The sequence below is a fragment of the Artemia franciscana genome, chromosome 21 (assembly GCF_032884065.1).
Source record: "Artemia franciscana chromosome 21, ASM3288406v1, whole genome shotgun sequence".
In the NCBI taxonomy this organism is placed as follows: domain Eukaryota; kingdom Metazoa; phylum Arthropoda; class Branchiopoda; order Anostraca; family Artemiidae; genus Artemia; species Artemia franciscana.
The window spans coordinates 19,833,599-19,852,122 of record NC_088883.1 but is presented as its reverse complement, the minus strand read 5'-3'; the positions used below and the strand labels follow the sequence as shown (position 1 = coordinate 19,852,122).

General features: G+C 34.8%; 1 protein-coding gene across 1 annotated transcript in view; it reads left to right on the top strand.

Annotated features, from left to right (window-relative positions):
- Positions 1-4,846: 4,846 nt before the first annotated feature.
- The window catches only part of LOC136040832 (uncharacterized), an 80,598-nt gene continuing 66,920 nt past the window's right edge, over positions 4,847-18,524 (top strand). Inside the window, exon 1 of the mRNA XM_065725168.1 lies at positions 4,847-4,979. Within this exon, the coding sequence (XP_065581240.1) occupies positions 4,862-4,979 (118 nt within the window). The 5' untranslated portion in view covers positions 4,847-4,861. The remainder of the gene's footprint in view (positions 4,980-18,524) is intronic.

Genomic DNA, 18,524 nt, shown 5'->3' with positions numbered 1-18,524 from the left:
AGTGGAATTCCCCAAATCCTTGCCTCCCTATATGAAAGTGAAAATACAGTTAATGATGACAAATTCATTGTTTTTTTTGCCACTTTCCGGCCCTCTCATTCATTCTTTTATCACGATCTGTTCTCTAGAAGCAGAAGAATCTCCTTTTCTGCTTTAAATTAAATCGAGAGTTTGTTCTTTACTTTTTGTCTTATTTTTCAGCATTTTCTACGTAAGACCAGCGCAAATTTTTGTTTTTGTTCCATTTTCCGATTTTTTGGTCTTAAAAAATAAAGAATGAACAGAAGTACACCACCGCCCTCAGTTTACCATCACATTTTGTAATGAAATTGGACACCCTAGACGCCTTCCAAAAGATGTGATTGCTAGATTTTAATGTTGTTACTGGCTCAGCAAACATGTAAAACGCTATTTCCAATATTAATCCTGATTATTTTTTTCTTTTTCTTTAATTTTTGACACTTTTCAAAACAGAATCTTACATCCTTAAAATTTGTTTCAAAGAATTAAGGAATCATCGAATCTGTAGTGATATTTTAAAAAAATTGTGCACAGTCTCAAAAGAGTATACGATTCTCTTGCTTACAAAAAAAAATCATAAGCATGGTTCAGATATTTCTGTCAGTATATTCTCATCCCCACTCCAAACGAGGAAAAAATTAGTGACTCCCTTGTTTACAATTAAAATTGCCCAAGATACAAATTCTTCCCACTATGTTGTTTGATGTAGCAACATTAAAAAGTTTACCAATTCACTTCACCGAGAGAGAGAGAGAGAGAGAGAGAGAGAGAGAGAGAGAGAGAGAGAGAGAGAGAGAGAGAGAGAGAGAGAGAGAGAGAGAGAGAGAGATCGGTATATTTAAAAACTATCGTAGCATAGCTAAATTCAGTTTTTTCACAAAAATCATACATTTAAACAAAGATCACACACTACAGCTCAGCATTAAAAATTGATGTGAAGATAGGCAAAAATGATTTGGCGTAACGATTAGTTCGTACTTTCGGGGGTACAAGTTTATTTTGTAACATAGTTCGGCTATTGGGAGGGGCTGGCTCGGGTAGTATTGATCGGTGGCTCTTATTGGCTAGGACGGATTTCCCAAATTGCTGAATAAGGTGTTCAAGCCGGACTTTAAGTGGAGATAAATTTAGCGAGGGCTTGATCATAGGGTATGTCACGGTTTCGGAGTATAATCCTTTTTGCTCTTTTCCGGACGCACTCTATGTCGCGTAATAGGTACGCTTTGCGGATAGTAGATGGACCCCAAACCGGGCGCGCGTACTCGAGCAACGGAAAACATAACACATGTAGGGCATAACACATGTATGACATGAGTGGCCGCAACCATTTCGGTCACTCATGTCAAAGGTTAATTGATATGAGACAGCATGTCGAATCCTTCAGTACCTACATTGGCCGCAATATAAAAACTTTTTGATTTAAAGTAATGCACACATTTGAGGCTGTATTAACATTTACTTTAAAGATAAACTTAAAGAATTTTGGGGTTTAGCTTCGGACTGAACTATAGATCGGCCGGTCGATATTATCGGGCAAATATGGGGGGAGTGTCAGTATAATATATTGGGAAACATATCGGATATCGGCCATTTTTTTACGCAAAACTAATCCAGAAGAGGGTGCAAGATTTCCAAAGGTAATTTTGCTTGTCCAGTCTTTTGAGATGAAACTTTGACCATGGTGGAGAGAGTAGCAGAGGGAAAAAATGAAGTTAAGGTATATTTGCTGTCAGTACTAAGCTTAGCTGTAAAATAAGCAATGAAACACATGTGGTCCCCCTGTTCTTTTTTGCATGAGCTATTGGTGTGCCACGTGGCCACACAACTCCTTAATTATATTTTGAAAATATATAGAATAAAAAAAGCGAGTAGCCCACCAACAACATACCGCTAGTTGCTGAGTGAACGGCTTTGTAGATTCTTTTTAGTCATACAGTGCAGCAAGGTAACATAATTTTGAAGCAGCCTATAGTTTAAAAATGACCGTCTTGTTTTTGTGAAGTCTGGTGATAGCAGTAAAAAAAAAATCATGAATAACGGGTTTATTGCTATTTTCTAAGTCTATTGTGTATAGTATAAAAATCGTAGCTTCACGGTTTGTGAAGCTTGGGAAGAAAATAACTCAGGGAGAGCGCTACACCGGTGTTTTGAATAAATACTTTTGGCAAAATCTGTCGGGTCTATGCACAAAACTGCATTGATTTACCAATCCAGTTTAGTCAAATTGGCAAATTTGCAATTGTTTATTGCAGCATTCATCACAAATTTTCATATAAAAGCCCCTATCACAACAAATTAGGCGAATGCTTTGACCATTCCTACCTACTTTATGTGTCGCAGGCATTCGATATATCAGTTCTTTCCCGATGTATCGCTATTGGACCCCAAAAATCTATATAGGCCAGGCCTTAGCTCTAACTGCACCTTGTCATGACAACAACAAATGTTTTGCTGAAGTTTCAGTTTGTATCTGACGTTTAATGTCGATGTAAGAGTTATCAAACAAACTAATTTTCTTCAAATTATATTTCCTTTAAGACAGTGCAAAGACACGTAGCAATGGCATTTTATACTGACAATGAAACAAGTATTAAACATTTTATAAACCCTGGGAAACACTGCTTCCTCAGTAAAATGTACCACTATGTCAAAGTCGTTCAAATCAAAAGGATTCAAGTCTCCAGGAAAAATTACGCTTGATATGGACCAATAATCTTGCTCGGTCTTTGCATTATCCCAAATACTAAAGTCATGGCGTTCAAAGAATTGCTGAAGATTAGGAACTCTTAGCTCATAAATAGAACTTTGGGTCAGAAAATGAAGAAAACCATAGATCTATAAAAAAAAAGATAAGAAGGTCTAGAATTTGTTTGATAGCTTTTCCACTACAATCTTTTGAGGAACGACGAATTGGGAGACTGTGGCTAAAAAACGGTCATCAACGAATTCTCTTGTTTCAATCCCCATGAGGTATTTTGGTCCTTTATATCGATGTACACACTGTTACCGGAAAAAAGAATTGCTTCATCGTGCGGATTGATGGTAAAAGGATTAGTTGCTTGAATACATTGAGGCTTCATGAAATTCAAAACCTAAGTTGGAGGGAGCTTTTAGATCCGGCTGTTCAAGAGGTGAAATAGTGTTTGTGTGCCTGAAACATAGTAATGAATTTGTTCAATTCTCCCAGTACATACACAACAAAATGCATTTGAGCTTTTGATTATAGATTGCTCAGTATTATGCGTGCATGGTCATTTGCATGTGAGAGGTGCTAAAGAACCGAAAAGTCCCAAAGCAACGTAAGATATTCTATAGGTCTGGGATACAACCAGAAACATGGCTTTTAATACCCAGATATACCCAGATACACCCAGGATACATGGCTTTAAAATCAAACAAAACGAGTTAAAACCTAATCAGGATCTGTTTTGTCATTTTGAATTGTATCAAAATGATTGTAAGAAAAACCAGCACACTTGACCCAGACTGTTAGAAGTTTTTTTATGAGCTCGACTTGCGACTGAAGCACAAAAATGGCAGGTATGTTTTAGAATTATAATTTAGAGTATTTTTCTTCAACAAGGCTCTTGACTAATTATTTATTCCCATCATTTTAGTATTCCCTTCACTTAGTGTTCCCATTTATCCTCAACATCATATTTATTCTCAACTATGTGAGGAAAATCACTTCAAAATTACTGTTTTACCAATAGAAACCTAATCTTCTTTTTGTCGAATAAAAAACATTCTCTAGTGCGAAGTATTGCTTTGGTTTGAGATTTATTACAGAAGCCTGCCTTTTCGTTTATAGATTTGGCTTTCAGACATTCTAGTTACAAAGCAAACAGACTTGAAAAGTGAAATTATGCTGAGAAAGATTGTAAAGAGAAGAATTTGTTCTTATGGGACATGAAAAAAATTGAATTGTTTACAAGGAAATTCAAGCCAAACAGAACGAATAAGAAGTTTAGTTCTTTAATTTTTGAAGATTTTTTCTTTTAGGGGATGGGGAAGAGGGAAGGCAAGATCATATTATAGCACTATACATTGTCTAGGTTCATTCTTATCAAAGAAAAAACAATGAAAAACGTGATTTTTCCTTAAGAATCCATGATAAAATTTGTATATTTTATTATTACTTGTTTTACTGATAATTCAGTTGTATTTTCATGGTTACCACAATGTTGTAGGGATGATGGTAAAAAAATAAAAAAAAATATTAAAAAGAAATGTCACAACTGAAACAAAGACAATATGGAAAACAAAAAAAAATGTCTAAGAAATAGAGACAGCAAAAATAGGTAAAGGCACAGATCAAAGATCCCTTGCAATAAATTTTGCAGAGAGAATGCCAAAGGAAAGCATGATATAGCCTAAACTACAATTAGAAATAAGTGCCTGTCTCCTTTTGGCCACACCTCTGCATCTGCAGCTCTGACTGAATAATATATAATAAGAAAAAAGTTTAAAATCAAATTGCTGGTTACTCGGTTTAATGTAGTCATTATTTTGAGGTTGGGTTGCCCCACCCTAGTGTTTTATAACTTTTTCTAATGATACTTATGCTGTAAAAAATAGCTAAATCAGCGCAAGCATTACTAGATAATTTGAGTTATCAGTTAAAAATGAGATTATTCTTATAAAATCTCAATATTTTGTTAATTTTACATTTGATGCCAAATTAAACAGTGCTGCCATAATCTTGGTTAGTTCGGCCATCTCATAACATTTTTCGAAAGTTTCAGCCACAGACACAACTAATGGAATACTTCCTATATAGAATGCTAGCCAAGATTATGACAGCGTTGCTTTTTTAGGCGTATAATATAAAATTGATGAAATGAGCTCTTTTGGTGGCATTTTAGAAGAATATCCTCACTTTCTAATTGATAATTTCGAAAGTCAACACCTACGAAACAAATCATGGAAATATCTGTTTTTGAGTCATTTTCACACAGGTTAGAAATAAGGCTAGATCAACTTTTTGTAAAATTACACTATAAGTCTAAAATAATAAACTGAAGAAACCTACCCTGGAATCCCAATTCATCCTTTCCAAATAAGCCTCTAATAGCTACTGCTCCCGTTGTAGGATACCACCAGATGGCTTGGATAGCAGAAAGTAATCTAGATGATTATAAGAAATATTGTGTTATCACTAACTTCCCTAGATATAATTGTTGAAACTTAACTAGGCTGTACATAGGCTACTTATCCAGCAGCATGTCTATATATGAAAAAATTCTAGTTTTGTTACTTCTTGCTATATTGGAAAGGGGTTAGGTTAGGAAAATGAAACTTTTGGGGATGGTCTACAGGCTAAAGTATATCCCAGGAAGGTATTTTAAAGTACCCACCTCCACTCCTACTCCCTTTAGAGGGCCCTGAAATTTGCCTTCATGACAGGTCTATACCCATTGAAATTTTGACAAAACAACATTTTACCTTAATTTTCAGTTACCAGTTGCTTTTTCTCTGCCTTTAGTTCTGAAAATGCAATTCTTGTTATTTGAGTAGAATTCTGAGCCATATCAATGTCATTTTTTTTCAAAATTTAGGAAATGTATTTGCATATCTTTTAAACCTTATAAATTGGGATTGAGCAAAGTTGTGAAGCTGAAAACAATTTTGTTGTACTTCATTCAAGCAGAAGATCTATTTTGCAAGGTTTCACTTTTATAACACACATATTCTTAAAGTTCATCAAAGGGCAGACCCTCTGGAGAGAGAGGGAGTAGAGGTAGGTACTTCAAAATACCTTCCCAGGACATACTTTAGCCTTTATTAAAGTGATCACATTCACTTTATTAAAGTGAAACCTTGAGCAACAGAGCTACAGCTGAAATGAAACAAAACTGAAGTGTTTTGAGCCTCATAGATCTGGTTAAAGGCATATTAAAGTAGCCTACCTATCTCCATCCTTTCATCTCAATGGGTATTGACCTTTGATGACCTAATATAATCTTTTTTATAAATATAGGACATTCAGAAAATGTATCAACTGCTCAAATAAGGCACAATGAAAGTGGTCTTACAACTTGTGGCTTTGCTCTGTATTCAATTACATCATTTTAATTATTTACAAGTTTATTTTGGCTACAGATGATATCAAAGGCTCCATGGAAGGGAATATGCTACATTAATAAAAATGAGTACTATCACTAGATTCCTTATTTTATGCTCTTTCTAAATAACATTTATATTTGTGACAATGCACCCCCTCCTTGATTGCCCTTTATACAGCCCTGGAATATATACAAAACTTAAAGAAAACAGTAGAATTATCACTTACTATTATACATCATGTTCTTAATAAACAGATTATAATATTTTCTTCATTGTTGTCCACATTTTTAAAAAATTATTGATTAAAACTCAATTCTATTGTGTTATGCTTGCTATGTTTCTCTTAGGTCAAATATTGCAGCTGCTTGTTACCAAACACACAACAGCATGCCACAAGATGAAAAATAGCAAAGAAATGTATTATTTAGGGCTATATCTTGGATCACCAAGGGGGGAGGGCAAATTGGCATAAACATGAGTATAATATATATAAAGAGAATAAATTACAGAATCTAATAGTAAGCTAATGCTTTTATTTTATTGACATGTTTCTATATGTGAAGCTGTTAATTTCTACTGGTTACCCATTTCTTTGGTTTTTACTTTATTTCATGTTTCTTATTTTGTGATAGTTGAATTGAGTGTTCCCACTATTGCAATGAGTGTTCCTATTATATAAGACAAGTATTAAACTTACCACTATATATATTAATAAATAAATAATGGCAGATAAAACTAATTGAAAAATGTAAACAAGCTTTTACATATAGTCAAGGGTTATCTGGTGTTATTAAGAAGAGGGGGGGGGGGGTTAAGTTATCTCCTAGTCATAAATTTAACCTTATTTTATATTAGGCTTAATGATACAATGCAAGATGTTTAGTTTTTCTTTCTCTTGGGAAGCAGTTAGTTTAAGAGAATGACACTTTCAGGAATAAATTAAGAACCCAAATTATTCCCTGAGAAAGTATTTTAAACCTCTTATCTTTTTAATATTGAGTAGAATACTGATAATATTGCCACTAGTACTTACAACTCTTTGCAACACCAAACCACATAAGGCCAACACACTTAAATATGCTCCTCTTCAATCCCAATCTGTTCAAAGCCTCCCTCTTTACACCTTCCCAGGAAGTTCCCATTCCTCTCAAATCCTTCCTTACAACATCCTCCCACCCCAACTAGGGACCTTTCATTCATTATAGCCCTATAAATGGGGATTGATCCACATTTCCTACTAGTATTACTTTCATAAAATGAGAATACTAGTATTGCCTAGAATATTTTATTCCTGAATTGTAGTTTGACTGTACCTTTTTTTGGTTTGGTTTTAAAAATAAAATCTTAATGATTTGAGATGTAGTTCAAGCCATATTGGATTTTTTTGCAACCTAAAAATATTGCCAAAATTCTTTAAATTATTGTAATTTAAAATTTAGAAAAAGTTATAGGTTGAGTAGTTTTCTTGGGCCTCCCATCTGGTATAGACTGTTTTTTGAGAATTGAATACTTTTTATTCTTATCTTCAGTTTGTGTTTGAGTTCAAGAATTTAGGGAAGAACATAGGATGTTTTTTAGCCTAAAAAATAATTTCAAAATTCTCTAAATCATAACTATTTAGGATTTTAGGTTGAGTAGTTCTCTTGGTTCTTACATGTACTTTAGATTTATACAAGAATTGAATACTTTTGATTCAAACCTTCACTTTATGTTGGGGTTCAAGGAATTAGGAAAGCTTCCTTTCTTGTATGTCCAAAGAACTTTCTATCTTTAGGATTTATTCCCACAATTATTGTTATTTGCTTTTCTTGTCAAACTGACTACTTTCTGTGAAAAGAGGCATGGTAATCCATCTAGTTGGTCAAACTCTTGAAATACATTCAGACATTTATTTAGTCTCTGATCTGAATTATGTAAAAGACATTTCATTCTGTAAAAACTGCTCCAATGTGAAGAAAGTTTCAATGTTTATTAAGGATAAGTAGAAACCCAGGTCACCTAGAATAGAAAGAGATCAGTATATTACATCCTCCCTCTTTTCCAAGCCATTGGCCTGGAACAAAATTGTAAACCTTATCACATTTTAATACAACACAATGCTTTCCAGAGAAAGTGCTAAGCTTGCTCCTCTGGCTGAGCTATTATTTATGGACACTTTACTCTGCTTTTAATTTGGCTGACAAATAATTATAGACTCTTCATTCTACTTTTACTTTACACTTTCCTTTCAGGGGGGATACCACTCTTGCTCCTTCCAGTTACTTTGGAGATTTATTTACTTTATAGGTTGAGCCTTTGGACTGGCTTCACTGAGTGACCAGTACAGGTTATGTAGGGGGCAATTTTGTGTTCTGTTGGGATCAAGCAACTGGTGGTTGACATAGGTATCAGTGTGTGAAATACTGGGCTGTGATTGTTACTTATTGGCTGTGAATGGTTTTTATCTGGTATTTTTTAAGATAGGGTTATGGCTATTCCAGGTTGGCTTGGTGGTGTTGTTATTGCCTTGTTATGTGGGGTAATTTCAGAGCTGGTGACATAGTATCTTTATGTGGCGCCTATTTCTTCTGCAGATTGCCCCTTCATTGGTCTTGACTATGTTGGATCTCAAATTTGTGTTGGCTCTTTTGACAATGCCAGTTTTAAAAGTTTACCTTGGATTTATGTCTGGATTGGTTGTCCAACTTGCTGGGGCATCAGTTCTTCTGAGTGTTGGTCATGATACTTTGTCTAGTGTGACTGCTGTTTAATCCAATTTCTTTGAAGTAGATTGTGGTGGATGATCTATGGTATGAGAACTATTGCTCTCAGGCTTCTGCTCATTGGCAACTCGGATGGGGAGGCTAATCCATAAACAGCAGTATTACTATATTCTAGCAGTGCTAACTCAAAGTTGTTTTGAGCCATATCAGTTTTCCTAAGTATATCTTTGGCTGTCTGTACAGACTTTTCTGTCAATCCGTTTGACTGAAGGAAATTTGGTGATGATGTGGTTTGTGATATTTCCCATTCTGATATAAAATTTTGAAAGAGTGATGAGGTGAATTGTTGGCCATTGTTGGTAATGAGCACATGGGGAATCCTGTACCATGCTATGTGTCTCTTCAGGCAGTGTATGACTTGGTGTGTGTACACATTGTATCCCAATCTGTTGACTTCAAGGAAACAACTATAATAGTCAACAGTAATGAGGTAATGTTCTCTGTTTTTTTAGAAGATGTCACACCCGATTTTTTCCCATGGCAAGTGAGGGATGTAATGTGGCATCAGGGGTTCTTTCTGGTTTGAATTTTGGCATCTAGTGTATGCATATATGCATATGCATATGCAGTGTCTGATATGCTCTTCAGTGTCTTTGTCATTCCTGGCCAAAGAACAATTGAGCAAGCTTGCTGCTTAGTCTTTTTTATGCATGTATACAGTTAAGGATTTCCCTGTGAGAGTTCTTGGGTATGACTAGATGATCTCCTTTTAGTATGATATTGTATATGATTGTTAGGTCATGTCTGACATTCCAGAATGAGCTGATGGTTGGTGAGAGGTTTCTTCTGGCTTCCAGCCAACCCCTTTCAATAGTCTTAGCAAGTAGAATCATTTGAGCATCTGCTGTTGTCTCTTGTTTGAACTTTTTTGTCTGCTGTTGCTGATTGGTAGTAGCAACATCACTGAGTGTATGTATGATTCAATCTGCTTTTGCATTGCTGTATCCTTGTCAGGAAGATACAAGTGCGACAGGGCATTGGAAATCGGGATTTCTTTGCCTGGGCATAATGTTACTGTGAAGTCATATGGTTGGGTTTTCAGTAGTATTTGTTGAAGTCTTGGTGAAGACTTTGACATTGGTTGATTCAGGACTACTTCAAGAGACTTGTGATCGGATACCACCCTGAATTTCAGACCATAGAGATATTGATGATAGTGCATGCATCCAAAAAGGATGGCATGAAGTTCTTTTTCTATTTGTGAGTAGTTCTGTTTAGTTGCGTTCAGTGCATGTGATGTGAAAGGAACTAGCTTCTCATTTTGAATGAGAGTGGCTCCAAGGCCAAACTTCAAAGCATCAATTTGAAGCAAAATGTTCCTTGCTGTTGGATCAAACAATACAAGGGAACTGCTGATAAATTCTTTTATATTGGTAAAGGCTGTCTAATGTTGGTGCTCCCACTTAAGCTGCTGTTGTTTTGCTAGATCATGTAGTGGCTGGTTTAATGATGACAGGTTGGGAATATTCTGTGCAAGGTAGTTGATCATTCCTAGTACAGTTTGAAGTTTATCTTTGGTAGATGGGGGCCTCATTCCTTTTAGTGCAATGACCTTTTGTGGATCTGGGTGGATGCCATTTCCTGATATTATGTGTCCAAAGTATGGTATGCTTTTCTGTCCAAGCCCACATTTCTCTGGGTTGAACTTGACAGCTTTTTTGCGTGCCCAGATTAGCATGCTGCAGACATTGGCGTCATGCTCTTCTATGGTTTTTCCTGATATGATGGTGTCATCAACTACGACAGAGAACCCTTTGATGCCCTCAAATGTCTCTTCCATGCGTCTCTGGAATTTGTTCTGTGCTGAGATTAGGCCAAACAGCATGCATTTGAACTTGTATCAACCATTGGGTGTGTTGAATGTTGTTAATTAAGATGAATCCTCATCATGGTGAGAGACCAGTATCCATGGCAGGCATCCAATTTTGTGAAGAACTTAGCACCAAAATGTTTCAATATTGCTTTGTCAAATGTGGGTATTGGTGGGTGGGGTCTTTTGATAGCCTTGTTTAAGTCATGTGGGTCAATGCGTACCTGGAGGCTTTTTGACCACAAGTGCTGCATTAACCTTGTCTATGGGGTAAGAAACTTTTTTGGTGACATTTAAGTTTCTCCATTCCATCTAGTTCCTCCTTGAATCTGTCCTGGAGGACTATTGGGATGCACTTGGCTGGTATGGCCTTTGGTTCAGCTCCTTCTTTAATTGTAATGTGACATTCTCCTTCATGTTTCCCAATGCCTTGGAAAACGTCTTGGAATTCCTCTATGAAAGGGGTATCAGCTTGATTAATTTCAGTATCAGCACAGTATCAGCTTGATTAATTTCAGTTTTCTGCTACTTTCAAAGCCTAGGATTGGTATGAGGGCGTCTTTCACTACAAAGAAGGGTTGCACTTCATTGCATCCATTGGTGTATGCACAGGTGAGGCTGCAAACACAAGTTGTTTGGATTCTCTGTCCTCCAAAATTGGTGAGGATTTTTAGTCTCTTGCTGATTTTTGGCTTTGGTTTGATTGTGTTGAAAAGTTTTTCTGTTACAATATGTGCTTGGGCACCAATGTCAATTTTAAAATAATGCTGATTTGCCCATTGATCACAAGCTTTACATATGGTTGATTATCACCCAGCTCCATGCTTACAACGTCAATAAAAACTCATCATTGTTGATGTTTTGTGGGTCATAGGGATGCTGTTGCTGGTTTATTGTGTTCACTGTCCTTTTGCTACTTTTGCAAAGTGGTTCAGTTTATCACAGTTACTACAAATCTTTCTTTCTGCTGGACACATGTGGGAGGGTGAATATTTACCACCACAGAAGTAGCAGGCTTTTGGTTGGGTATGGTTTGATTTCTTTTTTTCCTTATAAAATCAACCTCTTGCTTTGTTTGTATTTCTTGAAAAGCTTGATTGCCGCTTATATCAGGTTGTAACATTGTTCTGAGCTGTGCCTGGGTTTCTACTTGTGCTCGCGCAATGATAAATGCTTGTGACAGAGTTAGATTTGAACCTGCTTGGAGAAGTTTTTCTCTGACCTTTGCTGAGGAGACACCACACACAAGTCTCGTCTCTTGTCATTTCTTCTCTCATGTCTGCTGTTGAATGGGCACACTTACGAGCCAACGGCTGTAGATCAGTTACGTATTGATCCACAGGTTCACCATCACGTTGATCATGTTTGTGAAAGAGGTACATTGAGAAGACTGTATTACATGGAGGATTGAAATTTTCACTAAATTTGTTCAAGTATACTCCAATCTTGTCTTTTTTATCAGCTGCAATTGTTAAGGTGCTAAATATGTTTTGCCCTTTATCTCCCATCCATATTAGTAGAAAGGCACATTGGATTTTTTTCCTTTGGATTTTTCCTTGGAACATTAGGCTTGCATGGTTCTTGAATCTTGTCCATGCCTCTTTGAGGTTGTCACTTGTCCAGTCCATTGCGGGGTAAGGGACGTTGGTTTCCATGTTGTTGTTTTTCTTTCTTTTTCAAAGCGTTTCTGACACCATGTAGAAAGTTTCAACGTTTATTATGGATAAGTAGAAACCCAGTTCACCTAAAATAAAAAGAGATTAGAATATTACAATGGACTTATTGAGGAAATAGTAGAAAATAGGAAAAAAGAAAATATTAAATCTATCCCCTTTTCCTTTATCAAACTCACAAAAACAATTAAAATGTTTTTATTTATGAAAACATTATGTTTAAAACAATATGTATGTTTTTCTGAAAACAAATATTCTTGTTTGATTTTAGTCATTCAATTTATTTTACTGTTTTTACCCAGTTTATTGCCAATTTATTGCAGTGTTTGCCCTTTGCTAAATTGATCAGGTAATTTACAGTTTCCAGAAGTCTATGATGACATTTTTTTTGGTTACTTTCGGGGGCGGTGTCCCTAGATTCTTTCTCCTGCCTAGATTTTGAAAACTCCTCTTTTTAATATTTTCATTAGAAAAGGATCCCTTTTTTGAAAACCTGAAAAATAACAAATCCCCTCCATCGAAATATTAAAAGTGCATTTTCGCTTTGCCTACTAAGTTTTCCTTTAATACACAAATAACCTAGCCTAAAATTATCTTAGCTGCTAGAAGTAGCCACGTTCTGTTAGTCAGCAGATGATTTATGGAAAGTATTAAGGGGGTTATGAGCAGGATTATACAAGAGGGTGGATCATAAAAGCCAGTTCCAATGTTTTTAACCATGAAAACTATGATGGTAACCTTTTCTTGCTTCCTAACCTCTCTACTCAAGTTATGCCTTCAAAAAGTATCAGTTTTGGTATCATATGGCATTTTATGACTGTGTTATCAAGACGAATTTGCAAAAAATAACACTTAGATATAAAAATTGGCCATTAAACAAAGCTTTAAACTTGTCTACATGATGTTCCAGTGTTCTAATAGCAGTGAGAAAGGAGGACACATTAGTGCTGCCCATGCAAAGAAAAGTAATTTTTCTTGTTGTTCAAGCTGTAAGTTCTCTGGGTGGAGTTTTTGACTATAAACATTTCAGTGGTGTACTTTCATTTTGATAGGTTCAAAAAAATTTCAGAATTCTTGTAAATTTGTTTTCAAAGCAACATTTTACTATAAGATTCATTGAAATGATAGTTGCCATTCCTGAATAAGCTACAAATGGCAATTTTTCTCACTATAAAGTTTTTTAAAACACATTTTCAATTTTGTGGCTGATTTGGGCTATGATTTACTCTTTACCAGACTCTAAATAAAAGTGCAAATAGGGATAAATCATTTTAATAGACAACAATAATGAAATTTACAGAATATAGTGGATATTTTGATCACATACACAACAGGGCTACCAACTATTGAAAGTGCAAATCACGCAAAAAGATTGATTATTTCTCAAAAGGAATGTAAGTCAAAAAAATTGTGTGTGTATGGCTGCTACTGCTTGCACATCCCCTCTAAGGTATAAAAGAGTGCATTTCATACAAAAAGTGTGCAAGTTGGTAACCCTGTTCCTTGAGTTAATTACACCTCTGATGATGTTGTCAACTTCTGATGTTCAAAGTGAATGAAAACTAACAACCAAAAAGAGTGATTTTCACTATTCCACATCCTCACTGAGGTTAAGAAGAGTGTATTTCATAGGAAAAGTGTGCAAGTTGGCAACCATGATACACAGTGACCATAATAAGCAGAAATACTCTGCTGATGACATATTTCTTTCTGTTATAGTATTTCTGATGACGATGGTCACTACCAAGGCTGTATCCAGAGGGGGTTTTAACCCCCCCCCCCCCCTCCAAAAGAAAATGTTTGTCCAACTCATAAAAAATATAACAAAAATGAATATAAATACATTCTTTATGTGTTTGCTAATTTTTTTTGTAATACCCACTTAAAAAAAATTCTTTTGCAAAACAAACAGAAATTCAAGTGAATGATCAAGTCAAATTCAAAATTAACAAAATTTACCATAAATAAATGTAGGGCTACTCCACTCAAACCTAAAAAAGGCCACAGCATCCATAAGGTCCCTAACCCTAATAATGGTCTTTAGAAGTTTCAAGCCAATTAGAAAAAAAGTATTTTGAAACTTCTTTGGGCTGAATTTTAGAGGGGGCCTACCCCAAAAACTAAAATTGTTCTTTTGCATTAGGGTCTACTTGGGTAAGGTACTTAATAATTTAAATTTTGGTCAGTTCAGTGATAAAATTAGAAGCCCACTTTTTGGACAAATTTTCTTGCCAACTGTTATTTTTTGCATTTACTTTGTGAATTTGGATTTCCTTTGCCCAAGGAATTCAATATTTAAATTTCAAGACAATAGCAAAATACGCTTTTGGCCTTCTTTTGGGGGGCTTGTTTTCCCCTCCTGTTTTTACAGCCTGGACATGCTAGGACAACGAAAATTGGTAGACGTGTCAGGGACCTGCACACATTGACTTGATAAAGTCGTTTTCACCGATTCGACCATCTGGGGGGCTGAAGGGAGAGGAAAAATATGAAAAAATGAGGTATTTTTAACTTATGAGTGAGTGATTGGATCTTAATGAATTCTGAAATTTAGAAGGACCTCATGTCTCAGAGCTCTTATTTTAAGTCCCGACCGGCATTAAGTCTCTGATTTTCCTTTTAAATCAATCAATTGATTCTTAGAATTTTGCTAGAGCTCACGCCATATGAGCTCTTGGCTCTTCTGTCCTTGTCACAGGTGCCATATGAGCTCTTAGCTCTTATTAAGGGTGTAAGTTTCAAACTGCTCTGAAGTTACTTTTTTTGGATTTTCAGCTAGAAGATTCAAACTAACTGGAGCCAAATGGCCTTTAGCTATTTGCATTGTCCCTATTAAAAAAATATATCTGAGATTCCATTAACTCAGGCAAAGCAACACTCCTTGGATGTTTCAAGCCACTCAGAATAAAATAATTGTTTATTGTAATTTTGGGAGAGTTTGTGTTACCAAATTAAAGTTTTCTAGTTGTAAATTATATGGTTTGAGAGAAAAAAAATAATCTAGTTTTGTGTTAGCACACTCTCCAAAATATTTGGAGACTGAATTTGTTCTTTCAGGGTTGTTAGGATAAAGAAGGAGAAGGCCATTAACCATAATAATTTGACCATCCTGGTGAGCTCCATGAGACTTTGGCGGGATTTGCTCTATATCCTATGTTAAGAATTATCCAAAGTAGGTCATTTGGTAAACTAAAGTAAATCTATGAATGTACCCATTTATTGGTCTTCTTTATATGTGAACTCGTCAATTAATTTAGGTAGAATTGCTAGGATTGCAGTTGGCCAAAAATTTATCAACTTAGGCTTAATAATTTTCTCAGAGGAATTAGTTATCATTGAACTGCTAGTGAGAATTGTGAAGGTACCTGTGGCTATGGTTTGAATGAATCATCACCCTTGACAAAGTCTAATATCAGTTGGTTAACAATTTGTAGATTTTCAGTGCCCTTGTCTAATTGACATTTTGACTTATCTAACTCGACTAATTGACTAATAACTTTGACATCTTGACTAATTGACATTTTGACTTATCTAATCAAACTTATCTAATCTCAAAGGTTTGAGTTATAACAAGAAGCAATCTTCAAGTAGAGTGGCATTGCCAAGACAAAAAAAAACTCTAGAGGACTGAAGACCATAGATAGTGCAACTTCATTAGCAGCAATAATTTATTAGGGTAAAGGTACCAATGATTTGACAGTTTTTGTAAAAAAAAAAAACATTTTTTCTACTCCAGAAGGCTTAATTTCAACACTTTTGGTTTGAAAAGGGTTTCAGAATGTAGAAAAAATATTTAAGAATCTAACTATTTGATAAGAAGTTTTATCAGAAAAGGGTACAAAACTCCGATTTTCTTAAATTGGAGCATTTTCACCTACAAATTTGACAAAACAAAAATGCTACCTGTTTTTTGACGTAAGTCAGAACCCAATTTGACACTTGCTGAAATACTTGTGGGTGGATCCTGGTGGATTCAACATGCATATTATTTTTACTTTATTTCTTCGTTTCTCTTCAAGTTTTTTAATTGTGTAAATGTTTAAAATACTATTCAGATAGTGGAAGAAAAAAACTGAAAAAATTGCCTTAAGTATAGGGACGAAATTGGATAATCATATGGAAAATAATCGTGTGATCTAGGCCTCTATAATATAATGTGGGATTTAATAATGTGGTATAGGTCTCTTTATAAACACTATCAGGGATGGCCCACTTTCTTTCCACTTCAATGGTCCAGCAAAGATTTCTTTGTTGTTCACAGTTAAAGTGCTGTCGATATTTGGCCATTTCAAAGTTGATATACCAGTTTCATCCACTTTAAAAAAAATTTAGTTTTGACTATCTTTTATCTGGAAAGTCTAGAATTCTTGAAATATGCATGTCCTACTGAAGATTATAAGAAGTTTGTGACACCAAGGGGTTTAACATGTTTCATTAGCATTTTGGGTGAAATAGTAATTCCATGCTAATTAGGGAGGGGCTCAGAGAGAATATTTTGTATTTTACAGATTGGAATCTATGTAAAAGAAAACATATATAAAATTTACCAAGAGAGGGTGTACTTCAAATTCATTCAGTTATAAATGAATTAGGGTGCTGTGGTCAACCAAGTCAAATGCTTAAAAATATGACCATAGAATAAGGCCAAGTGGCTGTTCCTCAGATGAAGGAAAAATCTAGCATCAAATCAGTAAAACTACGTTTAAAAAAAACTTTAATTAAACAAAATTAATAAAAAAATAAATAAAAAAAAAAGATTAAAAAAAAAAATAGTTTTGACCATCTTTTATCTGAAAGTCTAGAATTATTGAAATATGCATGTCCTACTGAAGATTATAAGAAGCTTGTGACACCAAGGGGTTTAACATATTTCATTTGCATTTTGGGTGGAATAGTAATTCCATGCTAATTAGGGAGGGGCTTAGAGAGAATATTTTGTATTGTACAGATTGGAATCTATGTAATTTTTGGAACTGGATGTAAAAGAAAACATGTATAAAATTTACCAAGAGAGGGTGTACTTCAAATTCATTCAGTTACAAATGAATTAGGGTACTGTCAAATGCTTAAAAATATGACATAGAATAAGGCCAAGTGGCAGTTCCTCAGGTGAAGGAAAAATCTAGCATCAAATCAGTAAAACTACGATTAAAAAAAAAACTTTTTTTAATGTTTCTTTTCATGTGAAATATTATTACAAAAAATAATCATCAAAATCTCTTGTTGTTGAGAAAGTACCCATAAATTTGACAACTATGTTTTCGTCAGAGGACCCTCGAATTTCGACACCAATTGTTTCTCATCTGTTTTATATGTTCAGTGAAGTTTTGACAGAGTCACCTATATTTCGACAGGGCCTGTTGCTGTCTGTCGAAAATTTCAACAAGGTTACTACAAGATATTCTCAAAAGAAATGAATTTCATAATAGTAGCCAATATCTACATTTGAATTCAGCTGAAGGAACATTTTTAGTCCGTCTGGTATTCCACTACATCAGACAAGAATTTTCGACACTTGGAACATAGTTTTGTCAATGTAATATTAGCTGCCATTTTAACTTAATTTTATCAAGAAAAAGCCAATATGGCTACATTTTAAAGAAGATCAGATGTATCTTAGTGCATTGGTGCTGATCCCAACTTTTTTTGGCAAAAAAAAAAAACAAGTAATGACAGCTTGAACATTTCATTGCTGAAAATTACATTACATAGCTGTTTTTCAATTTCCTTTCAAAACCCACACATATACTGGGTTATAGGATCTTTGGGTTTTTTTTACAGTTAATTACCAAACTCTTATCTTAGTAAAAAGTGGTAATTCAAAACCTCGCAATTTTATTTATGAATCTTGGTATTTTATCAGTTTCTGGCTTAATTATTGAGCTTATTACACTAGTTGGTGGTGATGGTAGATATCTTGTTGGTGAAGACAACTTAAATTGCAATTGCCCAAATTTAATTGAAGAGTTGCACAGCTTTCTATGCTAAGAATTGTCTGAGAAGAAAGATAAGCCTAATGATAGTAAAAACGAAAACTATAAAGAAAAAAAAATCTTAGTATGATGCTTACAATAAGATTGGAGAGTTAATGTATTATTGTGTTTCTAATTTCAATTTGATATTTGTCTTAATGTGTATTATCTGCACTATAACCTATTGTTTACTATCACCACTACCAATAACTTTCCTTTT